Source organism: Glossina fuscipes, unplaced genomic scaffold (genome assembly GCF_014805625.2).
Source record: "Glossina fuscipes isolate IAEA_lab_2018 unplaced genomic scaffold, Yale_Gfus_2 61185, whole genome shotgun sequence".
Lineage (NCBI taxonomy): Eukaryota > Metazoa > Arthropoda > Insecta > Diptera > Glossinidae > Glossina > Glossina fuscipes.
In genome coordinates, this window is record NW_024003416.1 from 380,175 (window position 1) to 401,005 (window position 20,831).

Sequence of the window (20,831 nt, forward strand, 5' to 3'; positions counted from 1 at the left end):
TTTTTTTTGGTTATCATTAAATTATTTTTCTTAGCAAAGCATTTCCATTTTCATAGCGTTCCGAGAACATAGGAGGCTAAAGAAGATATTTTCCCACTTGACGCTTGTGTGTTACAACCCTCGATTTCTTGTTGGATTTCTCGATTTTTCTTTTCTTCTCAATCTCAACTATAAGTATCCGTTACTCATGCTCTCCTATATCCCTTTACTAATACTTCCTCTTCGATCAGTAATTATGTGAGGAAAGAACAAGAATTGTTGTAGCTTCGTGGTCTGGCTTGACCGTCAGTTGCCCCTGGTGTTTGGCGAGATTATGGTTGTTGTTGTATACGCTGCCACTCTGATGTGTAGTGGAGTTCTTGGAGTGAATGCTGCGGTTGGAATGGGACTGCGCTCACACTGGTGGTGTTACTGTTGCTATTGTCGCTGTTGGGCCAAATTGGGATGGAGCTGATGAGAGTGCTGCTGCCGTTGACTTGGGCACCTAAAATGAGAGAACTATTAATGCTTGTTTACTTATGTTTGTTAAACGAAAAAGAAAATGGTTTGTTTATCGTTACTGCTGCTGCTGTGGTGATCGTTGTTATCGTTTGTATAGGGTTGGCTGCAATGCGTGGGTGTACTGGTGTACACTTGTTAACATGGGGTAGGTGTCACTTTCTTCATTTTTCCTTCCATTTTATTGCCCTTTCGCCCCTGTGTGCAGTTCATTAACAATCGGGTTTTGTCCTCAGTTTTATTTCTTTGTATAAATTCCATATGTCGTTTTCTCCTCTTTTCTATTAAATTTTATCCCAATGGCTTTTGCTGTATGTGTGGATTCGCAAACTGTTTTCATGCACGTACAAGCATGCACACGCACAGACTCTATCGATCACTAACTATGCTCGGAAAGAACAAGAATTGTTGTAGTTTTGTGGTCTTTTCAAGGGTTTAATTTTAGGTTTAATTTCGGTAAATTTGTTCTCGTTAATTTTTCAATTTTGTGTTAACCATTATGCGAAATATGTTGTGTGTTTTTTTTTGTAAATTCTCTATTTTTTGTTTTATGCAAAAGTGTTTCTTTCCTATCTTTTATTTCATTATATATTTCTTTTTCCGACTCGCAGCCGACGCACATGATTTAAGCACTTCTTTTCGACTGACTTTTCTCTGCAACAACGCTCTTCTCGCGATCGTCCAATTCGCCGCGGATTTCTCTGTGGTTTTCTTTTTTCCTCTTTCCGTGAGGCGAAAAAGAGGAACGACTTTGGGTCCTCACAGTACTTTTTAGTGAATTACAATGTGGAAGATAAATTTAATCTCATTCACTTTTTTATGACAATAACTAAGACGATAAGAAACCAAAGATTTTGATAGTGGTGACTATACGGGATTCAGCCCTAGCTAAACTTTCTTAGTTATTTATAGCTATAAAGGTGTTACTCACTGTGGAGCTTCTAAAGCATTCAATGCATGATCTTATCGCCCCGATCATGTCGATGCAAACAAGACGCTTGGTTTAAATTGTTGTCATCGCGCCGGTTTTCTGTTTTATCTGAGATCATCTACATAGGTTAGTTTAGAACGAATTATGGTGGTATATCTTTGTTTCTCTGGTTCTGAGTCCCATGATAGACATTATATAGACATTGACGAGCAAAAAGGTTTTTGAATCTAGGTCATTTTGTTTTACCACCAGTTCGTCTATAACTAAAGTTCCTGTCAGTAAAGAGCACTTCCCCATGAGCTCAACTCCTCATGGTCCTAATAGTCACTGACATTGCTGCTAAGTTTAAACTAAACAGTTGGGATTTAGCTTATTGGTTATTGAGTTTTTAATACTTCCGTTTATAGGGCTTTTTCTGTAGCCTTCTTTAACTTGCAAAAAGCTGCTTGCATATCGATCAATCCACCAAAAACTTGTTTGGTTTCTGTTGTGCGCTCGATGATATTGGCTGGTATCATTACGAATCACCACGGTAGTCTGCTGATTTGATAGACAAATTGAAATTTGTGTAAAGGCCTTCCCTTATGAAGTTGTCTAGAGTTTTCTTAATTGCTTTAAGCGACTGAAAGTAGGGGTAATAGGTCTAAGTGACATTGGCAGATGGGCATCCTGCTTTTAGTACAAAAGCGGTTTTTAGCTTTGTTAAAGAATTTTTCGGCCTAGGATCAGAGATCCTGCAGTTTCCGATTCCACCAAGGAACGCCGCTTTAAGATTGCTTGATCTTTAGATGCCAGCTATTTTCGTCGACTTTCTCTATGTCGGACGCTTGCGTCTGAATTTCAGTATTTCCTGCACTGTTACGAAGATGCATTCGTGTTTTTGGAAAGAAGGAAGCATTCCCGCATTTCAAGTGCTCAAGTGCAATCTGGCTGCTATGAAGTGCAGTTTACTCCGTAGATAAGGCTTCGTTTTTCTCTGCCTGGGCACACGTTGTTCTCGATTTTGCGGATCCGTTGAGGGTCTAGGGCTTTCTTGAACGTTCGATCCGATGCCGAACGCATATTATCATAAAGGTTGAAATACTTTTCAACAACAGAATAGAATAAATAACCATTATAACGATATCCATAACAACTATAGCAGCAACAATATGATCAAACATGAACAGTAAACCATCAATACGGCAACTTGTTTCGTCCATGCGGCATATGAAAGTACAATATTCCACGCCTTATTTACTAGTTCACATGTTGCTTATAATACAGGTTCCACCAATCTTGCAAATAGTGTTATCTCTCATTGTTAATTTACACAGTAGTATGAAGCTCAGTAACCCTGCTCATAATTTAAACGGCTCTGCTCTCTAGTTCGACCTTTAGTGGTTATAGGTGAACTGTACTCACCTCTTCGTTCTAGTCCACAAGTCTGTAACTTACTTTGAGAGTGAGACTGTAAACTGTTTGCGTAGCAATTGTATCCCAAAGAAAGTTTCCGATAGGTTCGTGATGCGATGGGTATGTGAGCGAGTTGCGCACACGAAGTGTGCCAATTTTTCAAGCAGAATTATAGATTCAACCTGACTCCAGGGCCACAATTATCCAAAAAAACTGTGTCCTCTCCATGTCCCATTTACTAGGATATATCAAAATGTAAGAGGGTACATTATAAAATCCTGTCCACCTATTCAAAACCGCAACCACCGATGTATCTTGTTTTGCTTTTACCGAGACTTCATTTTCAATTGTTTAGGAATCATGAGCTTGAGGCGTGATAGGAGTGGAATCTTAATTGTCATAGCATCTGTCTTTCTGTAATACGTATTTGAATTTTTAGCTATAATACACTTATCTTCAGTTTCGTTCACCAAAAGCATACTTGCCTGCAAAGTCGCTAATGCTTCTAAACCCACTTATGTACGCACTTGACGATTTCACATTAACATAAGTATCGTAGAGTCTAAATGAACATACAGGCTGTGCAGCACCGATCTTTTCATTGGGTGAAACTAATTTGCTTATTAATAGACTCTCAGATTGTGGCAATCTGGAGTATAATCATATTAAAAATTCGAGTAAACGCTTGCTGAAGCTTGTATTCTCAAATCCACCTAAACTATGCGGAAATTGTAGTAATCCTTGGAGGTCTCTATTACCCCACTATTATTTTCGTATTCAACTGCGCTGACATATCGACAACAGACTAAATCGTTCCGCTAGTCGCTCTAGTTCGCCTTCAACAAATCAAATATTGCTCGACTAAGGAAACTTTGGCTATTAGCAATGCAAATGATGCTATAGACAGTGTAGAACACACTCTTCTCAGCTATGTAGAAATTTGTTCGTATTAGATAACATTTCGCGCGGAACTTGTGGCCACCAACGTCCAATCGTGAACTAAAGCCTTTTAACATAAAAGACAATAGGTTCTGTAGAATATTTTTGAAAAGTGTATCAACACATGAAGGTATAAACTATACTATAGCAAAACAAAGATTCAATTGCGTTACAGATTCAAGGCTAAATCTTTACTTTTAACGAATACTAAATAGTTTTACAAATTTTTGAAGTTCAAACATAAAGTGACTAGTTTTTCATTGTCTTTGTAGTTTAATAGACTTGATTTAGCAGATAGTCTCAAGATCGTGAATCTTGTAATTTAAGTTTTGCGAAATTCTTGTAATTTAAGTTTTCGTCAGACTAATGCGGCCGATAGTATTGAAAAATGCAATTATTATCTCAAATATTGTCATTTTAGATGAAGAAATTTGTAATTTTGTATTTATACGACTAAATTATAGGAGTTCACCAGATCCTGATGACATCCTGTCATACTGACATAGTGTAATGATGACCTTTGAGGTATTGTTGCAAAAACTTTTAACTTCTCTTTGAAACTAGGTACTTAATATCCATCTGGAAAAATAGTTTTCTTATACAAATTCATAAACATGGCTGTAGGAACATAATTGTAAAGTACAGAAGTATTGCTAAAATGAGTGTATTTCTGAAATTGTTTCAGTCTATCATTATTGGGTTTCTGAGTGTTGCCATGAAATCGGTCATTTCTCCAATTCAACATGCATTTTTACACGGAAGGTCAATTACCACGAACCTATTAGATTTTACTAGTTATATCTCTATGGCATTCTCTCGTGTTGGGCTGGCGGATTTTATCTGCCTGCATCATCGTTAAATTAGAATCATTAAATGAATAAGATCGTACTTCCATAACAAATTATTTATATGTGCGATATAGTTCGTTTCAATCCGATGCGATTTTAGTAATGTTGGATGCTGCTGAAGGCAATCATTTGCGTCCCACCTTATTTGCTTTATATGCAAACGACCTTCCATCTGTGATTGAGTTGTCCCACAACTTGATGTATGCAGACAATATAACACTGACCTATCTCTTCAACACTAAACACATTTTATCAACAACAACAAAGATTATTGATCATTTTGTCATTTTTTATAAATCGTTTTCAGACATTTTGCTGCACTACAATTATTGAAGGTTTTTCGAGCACCTCTGCGTAAAAAAAGGGATTTGAAATCTGTAGTTTAAGTATACCCAATCAGCTGTTAATTTTCTTTAATCTATTAGCATTGAAAAAAAAGTTTGTCCAATGTTTCACTTTGGTGACACTTTTCGTTGTGTTCATTATGTCCGCACAACTTGTTTCTATGTTCATGTTCTCAATCAGCTCCACGAAAAAAACTTTTCTTTCCCCTTTCAATTTTTCCTCAGTATTTTCAGACATTGTTTTTGAGACCTACAAACTTTTTTCTTTTTCATACGAACACTAAAAGTTGTCGTTGAATTTAATATGCTACAATGCTAAAGGGTTGCATTTGTACCAAATGTTACGAAACAAAAATCAAATGTTACAACTTCTTTGCAGGAAAGTTTTGACAGGGTCAGGAAAAATAGTATTTCTTTGAACCAACTTAAATAATATACATTCCTCCACCAATTCATAAGAGCCAAATTTTTTGTTTGCAAGACCTTTTCAATACCATCAAAATATATCTTTGTCACTGTTCTAAAAACTCACACACAGTTTTTTTTCGGCGATTGTTCAAAATTTTTACTGTGTTTTCTCTTCTACACATATACATATAGTACTTTTGTGATTTTATAGCTCATTATCTTTTTCATCATCTTATTCCTTGCATTTTAATTCTGATAATTAACGTCCATCAAAGAAGAAGTAAAATTTGTGTTACTTTTACAATTTATCTCATTGTTCACGATCTTTAAAATTCTTTTTAGCAGATAAGTAGCAAAATGTAAATTCAAAAACTGGTTTTAATTTTCTTAGCGGGTTGTTTCCTATTTTTTAGTGTCCCATATTTTAAGGTGATTTCCTATGTTTTGTATCTGTCTTATTTCTCCTAACGCATGTACCTACTCCAACTCAGCCATTGTCCATGGAAGTTTTTAATCTTTCCAGTTTTCCTTTATTGTATGTTTTCCGAGCTGTTCCCGATTTTAAGGCTATCTTTCTCTTTCCGATTCATTTTACTATAAGCTAAGAGATAAAAGTGAAATGTTTTCATTATATGGTGGGACGTATTGAGCTTTTTGTCATTATTATACTATACAGCTTAGGTTTTTCGACATTGCCAAAGCACTATCTAAATCCATATGGGTATGTTCCTAAAATTTTTCGGCGTGGTTTTTGACTAGAAAGCCAGCGATGTGTTTATGAAAACAAAACAAAATCATATGATTCAGATTTCGGGATTTAAAATGCCTATTTGCATTTTTATTATTTCACAACAAGTAAAAAAGAAGAAAAAATGAAACTTTATTAAAGATTTAGTTAAAAAAAACGATGGAGAAGCAGTTAATCAACAAAGTGCATATAAGGCGAGGAATGTCCAACAAACGCTTCGCAAGCTTTTGGAAGCGCAAAAAATAATCTAGGAAGCTAAATTCACAGAAGTGAATGTGTCCAGTAAGTGTAATATAAAGAATATGTTAACAGTTGACAGCGAAAAAAACACTGCGGGGAAGAAAAACGGAATGATGATCAAATGGAAAATGGAATGTGTTTGCGTGCAGTATAAACTCCCAGAAAAACTTAGAATGTGGTTCTTCAGTTCTTACCTCGCAATTGAATACTTTACTCTTATGTTTTCCTTACATATAAAAATTTATTTTTCATTTTCATTCATTTACTTAAATAACATTTATTTAAAATCCGCTTACTACCTTCAGAAATTTAGCAAGTTATACGGTTTTCTCCGTAAAAAAACGAAAAAAAGCAATCGTAATTTAATCAGTTTGGGGTCATTTATTTTAGGAACAATGTTCGACATAATATAAAAAGGAAGAATTTTACAGATTCTCCTTTACAACTTAGAAATCAATAAATTATTTTAAATATTGCATTTAGAGTAACAGTAAGATTAAGAAAAAAGTATTAAAAAAAACTTCCGGGCTAAAAGAGACAAAAGAAAAATAAACAGACGGCGAAAGAAATATTTGTAGTAATTGTAGATTCTTGATATGACACCATTGTGAGTTTCGAGATTTTGTTTTAAAATTAACAACTGATCTTGAAATTTTATTTTAAACAAGTTCGAAATTAGGTGTAGTTTAAATATAGAGAAATATGGAGCCAGATGGTAAATCAATTTTAGGAGTTTGTTTGTTTGTTTGAGCAATATGTAGTTGCAATGACAATAAACAAGAGAGGACCAAACACAGTAGCATAAAATGTGAAGCAATAAAGTATAGTTTTGATAATCAAAATCTTTTGGTTTGTATTAAAATTTCCATTTCTCTTAATCAATGGATAAAAAATTCTTGTAGTACTGTTAACTTTATAGATAATGTAGTTAATGTCACTGTTAAACTTAAGCTTGGGTGCAGCATTTCCTAAGTACTTGTTTACACTATTCCAAGGGATGTCATTACCTTCAATTCTCAACGTATGTTGGAGCGTGAAATAAGATTAATGTTTTCGAGTAAAAAAGATCGCTTGAGCTTTCTGCCCATTAAGCAGAATCTTGCACTTTTTGAAAAACACCCCTATTTGAGTAAGTTGGGTAAATGGAAGCGACACATCCACCCGTTAGTGGAATATCTGCAGTAAAAATATTACATGGCATAGGTGACAGCAACATCCTTGTGGACAACCTGCACCGATTGCAATGGTTTGGGAACTGGTCGATCTCAAATAAACGTTAAAGTGTCTGCCCTTCAAAACGCTGAGGAAGCATTTTAAAAAGGAGTCCGAATTGAAAGCAGCCTTGATGTCGAGAATAACCATTCCAATTTTAAAAAGTATAGCGTTATGTTCCTTTCTGAATCCAAACTGTTGCAAAGATATTGTTGTAATCGATGAAGAAAGTAAGCTTCTCTTTGATGAGTTTTCCCAGTATTTTAATAATTGCGATTTTCTTCTTTTTTTGGTTTAATAAGTACATTTAATTTGGAAGATTCCCATATTCGTAATGAATGTAAGCTACTAATTTCATCAAGACCCATCGCCGATCTGTTGTGCAAAGATTTTCTAATGTCAGCAATTTTTGGGTTCGAACGCCCAACACTTGTGACTTCATTCATGGTACAACATTGCTAAGGGAATCGGAGTAATGATGATTGAGATTGAAAGCGTAGGCTAAAATGTTACCTTTTTCTTGTTGAGAACAATAGAAGTTTTTGTTTTAAAATATTAAGGTTTGTTTGGAATGGTTTTGCAATGCTTCAAAAATTACCTTCTTCAGTCGGGATGAGAAGTATAATATAATTTGGCAGAGATTTTTTTGAGAGATTAGGCGTATTCTTCGGGACGCTCAAATCTACCACAAAATGATTCACATTGTTGAATATGTTAAGGATGTCGTCAATGTGTTCACGGCGACCAAAACCTAGCTGATTAGCTTTGTTAAAGTCGAAAAGAAACTTGGTTGTATTTAATAAAAAAATATAAAAAACCAAATGAGAATTTTTCTTTAATTTTTAAAGAAATATATTGACAAACTTCTACATATCATGCAAAATTGTTACTGAAGTTCTACACATTTGTTACGTACAATAACATAAAACTTCAAACATAAATAATACTTCTCATTACATTACAAAACATGAAAATCCATGAAATAAATATTTTTAGCGTTTAAATATAAAGGAAAATTACGTAGTGGAATTTTACATCTCAATTTGTTAGAAAATATAGGCCAGCGACCAACGCTGTCTTTTTGTACATCCATAGACGGCAAAGGATGAGAAGACCCTCTAGGTTTTTTCACGTGTAAACTTTACTTTAGTAGGTCGACTTATTTTATTGTCGTTTGTATTAGAATCCACAAAGAGCGTCAGTCAAATTATAACGGAACTGATACGGCTTTCCTAGTTGTGTGTTGGCGTTTGCAATGGAGTTTTTTCATAAGTATCTATGAATTTATAACAGCAAGGTCCAATAGATGATAGAATAGGCGGTGGGTTATGACTCTTATACGATGATGACCTAAGTAGCTATCTATCAAGTCCACTCCAACCATGTGCGTAGTCTAGCGCTATTTTTAGACAAGAGATATCGATCTTTTGCGTTAGTCGTTTATCATGTCGATAGATATTATTTACGTGTTGCGACCCAATGAAAGTAAACAATAAAGTAACACTCTTGTTGTTTGATAAGAAATACTTTCGTCATAATTTCCCCTAAAAACCGTCGTCTCCATTAGATCCTTCTTGTCCGCGGATCTACAATTACGGAACCTACTCTTGCCTTGTGTCGGCAAATAGCATGCCAGGGCGATGCGATGCAATTATGCTCAATTTGCATAATTCTGTAGCAAAAAGAAAAACAAAAACGTTGTCACACTTCAACTGGCTGAGTATTGCATTTCGAATTGCAATACCACCACTAATTAGTGATTATGTTAGCATAATGTCACCAGTTTAAATAAAGAACTTTAATTGTTATCATACTATTCAAACAACAAGCGTTTAACTCGCTCGTAAACTTATTGGCATTTTAAGAGGCGGACTGACTTGGCGATTATGAAGCCGAACAGAGTAGGAAAACAACTTACACCTCGTCCTACCACAAGTACTCTTACCTTGGAAGGATTCATAGGGAATCCTCCCAAATAGTACTACAACACATTCTATCACTACAACACTTTGTTGCAGTAAACATCTTATTTCATTACAATGAAAATGGGAAAAACCGGTTGGAGGGCACGTCCACAGAACCACGTATACTAGACCTGTGTTTCAAAATAAATAAAAATTGGTTTTTCGCTCACTAATCATAATCTATTGCCGGTAAAAATTTCTAAACATTCTATGGGCAATGCTTTAATATTCGTACAAAAATATTATGTTAAGTACGGAAATTTTCAAAGTCCCATAAAAAGTTTCTCCGGCTGTTAATAGAGGATTCATGACGTATTAGTTTCATTTTTTCACAGGACATGGTTTGCCCACAGAAATCTTTCAAAGTTTGCTTATATGTTAGCCTATATGATGATAAGTACGGAAATTTTCAAAGTCCCATAAAAAGACTCTCCGAGCAAAATTTCATATATCCTGCATATCGTTGGAAAGGCTATCAATACAGTATTCATGCCGTACTGCTTTCATATTTTCACAAAGCATGGTTTGGCATTTATGACAGTGTAACAATGTTGGCCGTCCGCATATTAATTAATTTACATAAAGTCATATTTTGTTTATAATATTTTGTAAAATAATTCTCGAAAAGTTCCATTTTAACTGTATTTTAAGTTAAATCCCTTCGAGAGTTCGTTTAACAGAAACCTGTCCTGGTTTAACAGAGATCTGAAAAACATTTGGGTTGTGTCTCTGCTAGCTATTTTAAAAAAGAAGTACATTTATATAACTTCACATCCTTTCACCGAAAGTACAACTTATCTACCAGAATATTACATTATCTCAAATAATAGAGCACCGGTTGACGTTTACAAAGAAGTAAAAGTCAAATGTAGAAGATTACGTAGATGCAGATGGGATAGTGAAGTGATTGGTCGGAGTTTTTTCACTGAAATCATCTCCTTTGTTGTCACTTCATTAATGAGCTAGGAATACAGGAATCAAACATTTGCCGCTTTCAACAATATCAAAGCTGAATGTATGTGACGACATTCAATGCTGCAAAACAAGCGAAATATTTGTGCAAATCATTAGTGGAACCTAATCATTACAAAAATTAACTTTTAACATTACACGCCAGCAACGAAGGAGCGTAAAGACTGTCTGCTAATTTGAAGCATCACAACAGAAATGAACATCTTAAATTTAAAAATCGCTATATACAAAAGGTCGTTCAAATCAACAAAAATTGCTTTGGGGCTCTGTTCATGTAAGGAGATGGTAGGTAATATCTTGGTAAAAAACTTATCGAAAGCAAGACGTTATGTATGAGTATTTCTACTTGACACAGAACAGTTTATATTGTAAGACAATATCTAAAATGCAAAATTTCTTTAATGATAAAACATTGGAATCTAGGGAGAATTGTGAAAATCGACTACTAGAGTTTTTTGCAAACAGAGACCAGGACTTCTATGAGAGAGGCATTTTGAAGTTACCTTTAAAATGGCAACAAATCATACAACAAAACGGTGCATATTTGACCCAAATCGGACAATCCGAAGCATGTTAAATAAAGTCCTGAAGTTCATATAAAAATAATGGATTTCTTTTTCCCCAAACTAATACAATGCCTCTGATAGTGCAAAATTAAAACTAAACCAGTGATATAAAAGTTTACACTAATAGTAAAAAAAAAAAGGTTTCTGCTAATAATAAAGTGCAATTGTTTATGCTAATATATGGTGGGTCACTAACAATGTATTAAAAATAAATATGCTGAGTAAGATTAATTATACTAAAATTAAATGGGCATGCCCCAGACATTCCAAGATCAAGGAAATGTAAACTTATAAACTGGGGTGTGGGAATTTGGAACACTAAGTCTCGCCAGAAGTAAATGTTTCCTTTAATTGCGTTGATTAACCTTGTCTATGAAATTTGCAATATAAAAAGCTGCTTATAGGAATAAGTAGAGCTGCTTAGGAAAACACTTGTTGCTAGTAATGTTGTTTGAGTTTACTTCATTAAAACGGTACGTTTCAAGAAAACAAACATAGAATATCAAGCTCAAAAATACTATACAATACTAAAAACAAGAATTATCAACAGTAGTAGCACATACTACAACGATGAGTTTAACAAAAAACAACTCGAATATTATTAACGGCACAATAACATTATCAAAACCACCGTAACAACAATAGTAAAGAAGTGAACTGCTTTTTCCGACAGAATTTGGGATTGTGCACGTACGAGTTGCTTCTACGATCTGTGCTACATGAAAATTATCTCCGGCTCTGTCCGCTACATAACTTGCTGGGGAGGTCTCCAAGTAGAGAACTCGGAATAGTTTGGCTGTGATTAGATTACAGGAAGAAGGACGTTGACTTCTACGAACTGTTCTTCCGGACGAAAATAGCGTTTGTAGAAACCAAGCATATATTAAAGTTTCTGGTGGATAAACTCAATCAATACGAAGTGATGTTTTTGGCACGTCTGGTTTACAACAAGCTGCTAAACAATGGATAACTTCTGTTGTGGCGTGTGCACCGTTTCGTACGAATCGGTTGAGATTTAGTTTCCCACTTCTAGTCAATCGCAGGTAAAAAAAATCTTGTGGTGCACTGCCATGTAATTAAGCGCTGAGAAAACTATCTAAGCAAGTTCGAACCGATCTGTTGTCTGCAGTACTCCGGCAACGCTTTACATATCAATTTGTGGACGCATTATTGATTTTTTGTCAAAGGCAATCACAAAGAAATAGGTTGCCTTGTCCACAAATTTTGCGGAGTATGGGTCCCAGAAAGTTGGTAGTTCTAAGAATATATGGAAGAATTTTATAGTAGTACACATAAATGGAACGGATAATAGTATTAGCAGTAATTTGAATGGTGCTGAACCTAACGAGCTACTTCATTACACCAATTGAATGGGTGGATTGCCGTTAATTGTGACAATGCTACGTCACCAGGTGGAACGAACAATTCAGCTATATAGCCTCTTTGAGGATTAGTGGTTATTGCTGCATGCAAGGCAATCCTCGTTTCGTGTTTTGCGTCATGCGCTATCTTGCTGTTAACAGCATTGCGGATTAGTTAGTGTGTATTAATATAGGTAGCATATATTTGTTTAAATCTACTGCGTCTCCCACCTGGGATGTATTCTTGTTGCAATCATTTCTGTTCACCCGGGGGTATTCAAGCAGGTTTTGAGTAAACGATTTTTATCTTCAAGCGTTTCTGTTAAAGAATAGTTGTAGTGCCAAAGATAGGTTAAATGTCAGGTGACTCAAAAAACTGAATACCGTGTTAACATTTAGTATTCGTCGTCTCAATACCAAATATTATAAGAAGAGGATACTATGGTAAAATTCGTATCATGGGTGAAGGCATGTGTTAACGATATCTGCAATTCTTTGCACGCATTATCGGACATATGGAAACGATAGGCAATATAAACTGGAGGGAATTGCTCTAATTGCCATTGCATCGTTTTTGGTGTTAGTTCCTATCGTTGCCGATGTCAAACTTATTTCTGTTCACATACAATTTAAGGATATATCGATGTATGTAACTTATTTTTATATTCCTCCCAAATGTGCTATTTCTGTATATATTGCGCATCTGAAACTTATTCACCATATTGTTAGTCGTTTGAAATAAAGCCACAAAATAGTTGTTCTGGGTAATTTCAAGCGCCCACATGACTCCTGACGTTTTAACCATAAGCTGAGATACTTTTGTGTTCTGCAGTTTTTCTTTATCGCATTCAAATAGGATATTGAATATTAGTGGTAAATAACGGATTTAACGTTCTAGAACGATACTAACATTGAAGTAAGTCTAGCTGATCCCTGCTTGATGATGTCTGTCATCCTACCTAATTTTTTGAAATGATTGATATGGTCACTTATAGCTCTGGTTACCTAACTTCTCTCAAGTGTACATGTTTGTTTAGTACGCTCGGCTATAACGCATTTAAACATATGTTATCTTTAAAAGAAGGAGACTTTGAAAATATTGTGTTTGGTGAAACGTTGGCTATCGTTTTTAAAGTTCTTTTTCGTGCTGTCTTAATCTAGACACTTATTATTTTTAACAAAGCATCGCAGGATTGTCCCATGGGGTTCAACAGACATTCGCGTATGAAAAGAAATGAAAGGAGTAGCTTGTCTAAAAATTATTAAGTCAGTAGATCAGTGCTTGATTGCTTCTCTTACTTAAAAGGTAAATTTTATGCCCTGTGTTCACGTGCGCTCCTTTAACACATATTTTCAATAGTTAGTTACAAAAAGGTTATGGGTTGGGAGACTAGGTCTATTGTGCCATTGTATAAAAAGGGTCTAAGGTAAGATAAAGAAACCTACAGGGGGATTGCAAATTGAAGCGTTCTGGCTAAGTTCGTTGAATCGTTAGTAACTAATTAACTGAACTATTCTCGGTAAGCCAATTTGTTTTATTTTCTTGCCAGCATGCTTTTCTCCAGTGGATGTTCAACTTGGACTAATTTATTCATTAACGCAAACAGGCTATCGTCATTTATACTGACTTTTCCAAAGCTTTTGACAAAGCCAGTCACAGCCTATTAATTGGAGAACTCAAATCTTTTGGTTTGTCAGGAAACATATATTCCTGCCTTTAGGCCTATTAATTGGAGAACTCAAATCTTTTGGTTTGTCAGGAAACATATATTCCTGCCTTTAGGTCAAAGAGCATTATTTAAGTCTGTTTCTTCACCATATATATCCGCGTTGTCCGGTGTTCCCGAAGGGAATCACTTAAGTTTCTTTTCCTTTGTCTTATTTATTAGCGACCTTCCTACGCGAATGATGTGAAATGTGATAGTTGAACGACTGTATACAGTTTTAGTTACACCGACGTTAAAGACCTCCAACTGTTTTACGTGAGTACACTACTTTGTAGACTTAACCGCATGATGGCCGACAACATAAAGAATGTAAAAAACGCACAGTCAGTCCCGCGGCAAACTCAGCGCTGCGAGGATTAGGCCCCAAATAGCAGAGGGCGATACGCATTTGGACGCATCCCGCCTCTGGTAAGATCGGGGTACTATGTAAAACCTTTGCTTTTCTGTCGGTAAGGCACCCGATTGTCATGCAACTACACATGGAGCAAACGCTCTTCCCGTGATTTGGTGTAACCAAACCCGTTACGAAAGTCTCGCAATGGGCTTTCCTCGAAACGAGAAAGAAGAACCAAATAATGAGAGAAAAAGCAAAAAAACCTCTGATCAGAATTTGCATCAGGTCGCATATAATCTGCAACACCGTATAGAAGAGCATGTGCAGGTGGAACTGCAGTCATGTAGATCCAGTCAATACAACACGCATGGACATTATAATTTCATTATACTGGGCAAGCCTATACCGACTTTTTTTCCTTCAGAAACGGAAGCGGCACCGTGGAAAGAAAATATAGGCGAAGCTTAAAAGCAGTTCAAATAACAATAACAGTGCAGGCAAACTTAGAAACGAGTTTCCACTACACTACCACAGCAAACGCACGTGAAAGTTATAGTAAGACTTAGAAATTCCATTTAGCTCCCACGCCCACCGTGCAAGATAAAAAATGCGCACTAGGGTCATTCAAGTAACTGTCGGTACCACGCCACAAAGCGCGCCGGCTAAAGAAAACGTGAGAAGCAAATGTTCTCAATGGAACCATTGTCTTAGAAAGAAGTTTCAGAGACAATGTTATACGCGCCTCTACCGCGCCCTATTTTCCAACGAACTGGTAATGAAGTACGGTCGTGTTCCTTCAACAGTGATTGATGCTTTCTAATATTGCACATCTTTGCTTCCTCATTTTTTAACCCGTCAAGCAAAGGCCGATTTCTATTTATCCTAAAGGCATCACTAATGTTCTCTTTAAGTTATTCTAAAGGAGCAGAAATATTAAATGACGATATACGGTCTTCTCGCGCAGTATTCAATTTATAGCGATCACGGACGTGTCAAACGCAAATAAATGTTGACTTTGCGAGGTATGATTGTAACTAGTTTACAGACAATATTGATTGCTGCAGCAAGCTCGGCAGCTGTGAAGAGTTTGAGAGAGATTGAATTTTTTTTTTTTTTTAATCTGCGCACATTTACCAGCTCCGACATAGTTAGGTTTCTCAAATTTAGCTCTTTAACTCGATTCGATGAATGGAGTTTTTCTTAGTTAGTAAGCAGAATATTTTGGTTTCTATCTATATAATAGATTAACAACATTAATTTGTTCTTTTCGTTTTAGTAAATTATCGTTCCTGATACAATAGATAACTAAACGAGTCAACAAAAGCACGGAGAATGTATGAGCTACAGAACAACGAAAGAACTCTAGAATTTATACACATAAATTTCTATCCTCTGAGTTAGGCTAAAAAGTAGTTTTTGTACAGATATCTAACAACATTATACACGATTAACTATAGAAACTAGTAAGTTGTTTATTAAGCATGTGAAGCAGCCTTCTCAATCAATTTTGAAACAAAAAATGTAATGGCAGCTATTTGCTTTGATAAGGTATTAAGCTCCGCAAGATCGACAAAAAAAGTGACGCTAGCCGCATCTGCGATAGCGCATAACGGTGGTGATGATACTCGTGACGGTGCTTGCTTGTGCGAAACCTCTTTTTTAGACCCGGAAAACAGTTTACATATAAGTGTAAGAAATAACGATCTTACGGAAGAAGGGATGGACTCCTTGAATACCTTGGCAGCCAATAGAATGCCAAGTATCTGTGAAAAAAGAGTCAACCAAAAATTTTTTGAACGTAAACGAAGACGTTTGCCAATACAAAAAGTAGGGATGGAAGGAGATCGTGAGAAGACTCTTGGTTCAGTGTCTTTCCAACGTCAAATCCAAAATAAATCTCACGGATATGTAGCTACAAATTGCTGCGCGGAGGCAAAGCGTTTGAGGACCAACTCAAGGGTGCGTAAGATTTTAAGATCTAGCTCCGTCTATATTATAAATCAGGAAAAAAAAGGCGAATCAACCAAAAAGAAGGTCGAATTGGAGAGGCTAACAAATAAACAATCAAAGCAAAATAATGAAAATACAAAAAAATCCAAATCGCTAAATGTAGGTCAAAGCAGCGTAAATATAAAAATTGACGAACAATTTTTAGAAAACCGTAAAGATTCAAAACTATTTTGGGAACACGGTCAAGTAGATTTAGACGGTCAAAAGCAGCGGGCTTATAACAATCAGGAGTTGCAAAAATTAAATTCAACTTCAATAGTGCATTGGAAAAGCGAGGAGATGGTTTCAAAAAATAACATACAAAAAGAAACAAATTTTATTAAAACTGTAACATGTGATTGCAGTGAAAAGTCTCTTGCAAAGAGTCCTAATAATGTTTGGGTATGCAGTTCGCACTGCGAAAAAGCTTCTTTGAAGTCTTCTGCCAAAACCACTGAAATATTTTTGCAAGCCACACCATACACTGATAAAAAGGCAACTAATGAATCCAACGAAGAAGATATAGTTTTAAGTCACAATAATAATGTGAGCAGTACGCCTGAACAAAGCCATCAATTCCAGGAATTTGATTTATTACGAAAAAACAGCGAAATATTTTCAACGTCGAAGCTTACTAAAACGGGAACCCGCGCTAATTTAGATGATTTAAGTGACTCGAGTAATAGCAGTAGTACGTCTACCAGCAGTAGTAGCCTAACCTCCGATATAAGCAGAACTTCTACTAGTAAAACTAGTGAAGACAATGGAAATTATCGCAACGGTTGTAAACTTGGATCAAAATTCTCTACCGACATAACAAATAATCAAGTAACTGATAAAAGAACACATGAAATCTATAACTCCGATACTGAGATTGAAAAAGAAGATGACAGACATAATAATGTTGAAGAAGATTTGAAAACATCTGCTAAACCCACTAATCTCTACAATGAAAAAATACCTCAAAAATATCAATCGCCTGAATTATATTCTGGCAACCGCAATAATAGTAATATTATAGCAGGTGCAAATGTAAATATAAATGCGAACAACGAGAATGACGGAAAATCATCAAAAATAGTGTCGTTAAATGTTATTGCTGATGGTGACAAGGAGCAACATCAATCGATTGCCGCTGCTATAGAGAGTCAGTATGAGACCATGGAAAGGTTTGATTTGTACAAACCTAACTTGGGCTCTGATCACGGCACACAAAACGATGTGACTTCCACCGCAACGGAGTCTTATTTACCTTCGCAAAATTTAACACAGAGACAAACAGAACTAGCAACAGTAAAGAATGATCCGACTAATATGTTAACAGAAAACCAACTTTCGAAGCCACAAAATGATAGCTCTATATACAAAAATTTTCACTCATTCATTCATGTAAAAACCTGTTATGATGGACAAAGTCAAATGGATTTTTGTTATAAGAAACTAGAAAAACATAATAGTTCTGCCGAGGAATTGCAAAAATATTTAAGATGCAGTGCTACCACTAGCAGAGATCTTGATAGTTTTAGCCTTAACCAAATAGATGTCGGCACCGATAAAACTGAATGTCGACAACAATATGATAAAGCCATATTAAGCACTGCGAATGAGATATGTGCAGAAGTTGACCAACATCAGCAGCAAAATTATCAACATCATGACCAAAGTAAATCGTATAGCGCAATATCACAAATTCAACCCAAAGGACAACAAGAACGGCACCACAATGAAGTACACTTGAATTTCCATCGACACCAACAACATCGCAGAATGCCACAACAATCTTCACCGGGCCATTTGTTTCATTTACAAGAGCATCAACGACCCAACGATCATGAACTAGATAACGAAATACACCATCAGATGTTGCTGCAAATCCAGCAACAACAACAACAACCTATGCAAAACCTTCACACCTCGCTAAACGTAACATCAAGTCAACAGAATGCTCACATAATCGGATTTTTACATCCTAATCACAACGTTGAAAGAAGCCCATTGCAAGCGCATCAACAAATGCAAGATGTTTATCAAGATCTTATGATGAACGATGAATATAATGAAGATCCTAATATTCGCTATAAATTGTAAGTAATAAATGTGCTATTTATTCCCTACACCGCTTGTGGTACAGGGTATATTAATTTCGTGCGGATGTACGTAACACACAGAAACGCTTAAGATAGACCCACCTTATATCGTACCGATCGCTTAAGAATCATATTCTAAATCGATTTAAGCCTGCCTGTCCATGTAAATTTGTTTTCAAGTTACAGGTCGGAATTTTGAGCTGTTTTGATGGAATTTGGTGCACTGATGTGTTTTGGCCCAACGACGAACGTTATTGAAAATGGTTTGGATCGGCCCTTATTCTGAATTGGTAAAAAACTTTGAACCGGCTGGGACAATTTTTAAACCTGCTCTTATGTAACGATAATTGAAATCATATTGTAACGGGGGTAATTTTTAGCTGAGGTTTCGCTCAGGACTGTCCAGCGGTCCATTCTAAGAAATTTATTCGTTAAATTAACGGAACCTTCGTATATTTGTATTAAATCAAATATACATTTGCGGAATTCCAAAAGAGTACAAAATGGCCTTATTTGCGAAGTTACTTCGAGCTAAAAGAAAAAACCAACACGTATTTAGTGGCCAGCCTTGTTTTCTTTTTACTGAGGAAATATGATCCGCGTGTGACTGTGTTGCGAAAATAAAAGATCTGTTACGTGTATGATCTCTTAGTTTTTTTTGTGGTTCAGCAGGCAATCTACCGGGTCCCTGAAGGTGTGAGATTCCTATGGCGTGCTTTCAGGCCGGGAGCCCATAAGGCAATGATACAGCAACATGACTGTTACCTTAAGCACACCGTTCCGAAAGTAACCAACTACTAAATTCTGCAAGGCTGGGGTATCCTTTCGGACCGAGAGTCTATAAAATAATGTTGCAAGAGCACACTGTTATTTTAAGGACACCGTTCTGGACGGACAATACCTAATATACAACCACTGGCTAGGCGCAGGGCCAAGGTATTCTTTCGGGCCGAGAATCTATAAGATAATGATGCAAGAGTACACTGCTATCTAAAGGATTTCTTTCCGGAGGGACAGGGCGACCAACTACTAAGGGTTCTTGACTTACTTATTTTTCAAATGCTATTGAAAAACTGAAAAAAAGATTGTTGTTTGCGCTTTACTTTTATAGCTATTGACTGCCACGCCAATGCGTTGATATTTAGAGCTTTCACCGCAAGGTGTATTTACTTACTCTGCCACTTAGATGCTAATGTCTACTTAAGAGAGTAACTTACGAAAAGCTATATTCGTACTTATATAAAGCTGTAAAACAAAGTCATGCAGCGTAGCATTACAAGTTTGAGTGAAGATAACAGGACTAGCGTTTTGAATATGAGAACTTAGAGTTTAGTTAGCTTAACTAGAGTTACAACTCCTTTAACGTTCGGAGCGGGTAAGGAAGTCTACTTCTTTACAATATCATAAAAAGGTGTAATTTAGTTTTCAATGCCTCATGATGAAAATCAGCTTATAATAGTAATTTAACCGTACCAAATTGGGACCACCATATTTTTCGGCTCCCTACCCTACGCATACCTTTTCTTGCAAATTGATCCTTTATAGGACAGAAAAGACTACATTTTTATATGTTGTGATGAAACTTAACCCAAAATAGTAATTTAAGATAAAGAATTCACTATAACAAATTTGGATTAGCCACGTCTATTTTTGGACCTTAGCCTATATAAGAGTTTTTAGGGAAATTTATGTTTTTTAGCGTAGAAAAATTTAAGTTTTAATATGTTGAGATGCAAGTTGATCCCTAATAATAACTTGCTATAAAAATTAACTATACGGAATTTGGTCAGAAAAATCAAAGCTTTAATGTTTTAAAAAATAAAAATTGATCCACAGGAATAGTTTAAAATTAGCTATGCTGAGATATACAGTAAGTTCCTATAAAGAAAGGCCATAATTTTGGTGTATTTTCTATGACAAAAGTAAGAATTGTGTTAGACAATGTGGTGTAGGGTATTTAATAGTCGACCTAACCCGGCTATAATCTTCTCTGTTGTTTTAAAATTGCAATTGGTGGCAACATATAATATATATTTTTATCACATTAGATAATGGCCAACTACTAGTCATTTAAGTGTAATTAGTTCTAATGTAGGCTTAACATGATATGTGTCAATGCAATACACATTATTAGTTAAAGAGAAATAAACATAAATTTCCATAAATTTATATCACGCAATTCCCCGTTTTACTACGTTTAGAAAAATCATTGCTCAATTCAAAACTGAATTCAGTGTAGCTTACCTTCCTTCTCTTACTGTGAAATCG

General features: G+C 35.7%; 1 protein-coding gene across 2 annotated transcripts in view; it reads left to right on the forward strand.

Moving 5' to 3' along the window:
* Positions 1-20,831, forward strand: part of LOC119643542 — a 52,195-nt gene that overhangs the window by 11,344 nt on the left and 20,020 nt on the right. For both annotated transcript variants that reach the window (XM_038042923.1, XM_038042924.1), the window contains exon 2: positions 15,764-18,560. In XM_038042923.1, the coding sequence (XP_037898851.1) occupies positions 16,012-18,560 (2,549 nt within the window). In that variant the 5' untranslated portion in view covers positions 15,764-16,011. The remainder of the gene's footprint in view (positions 1-15,763; positions 18,561-20,831) is intronic.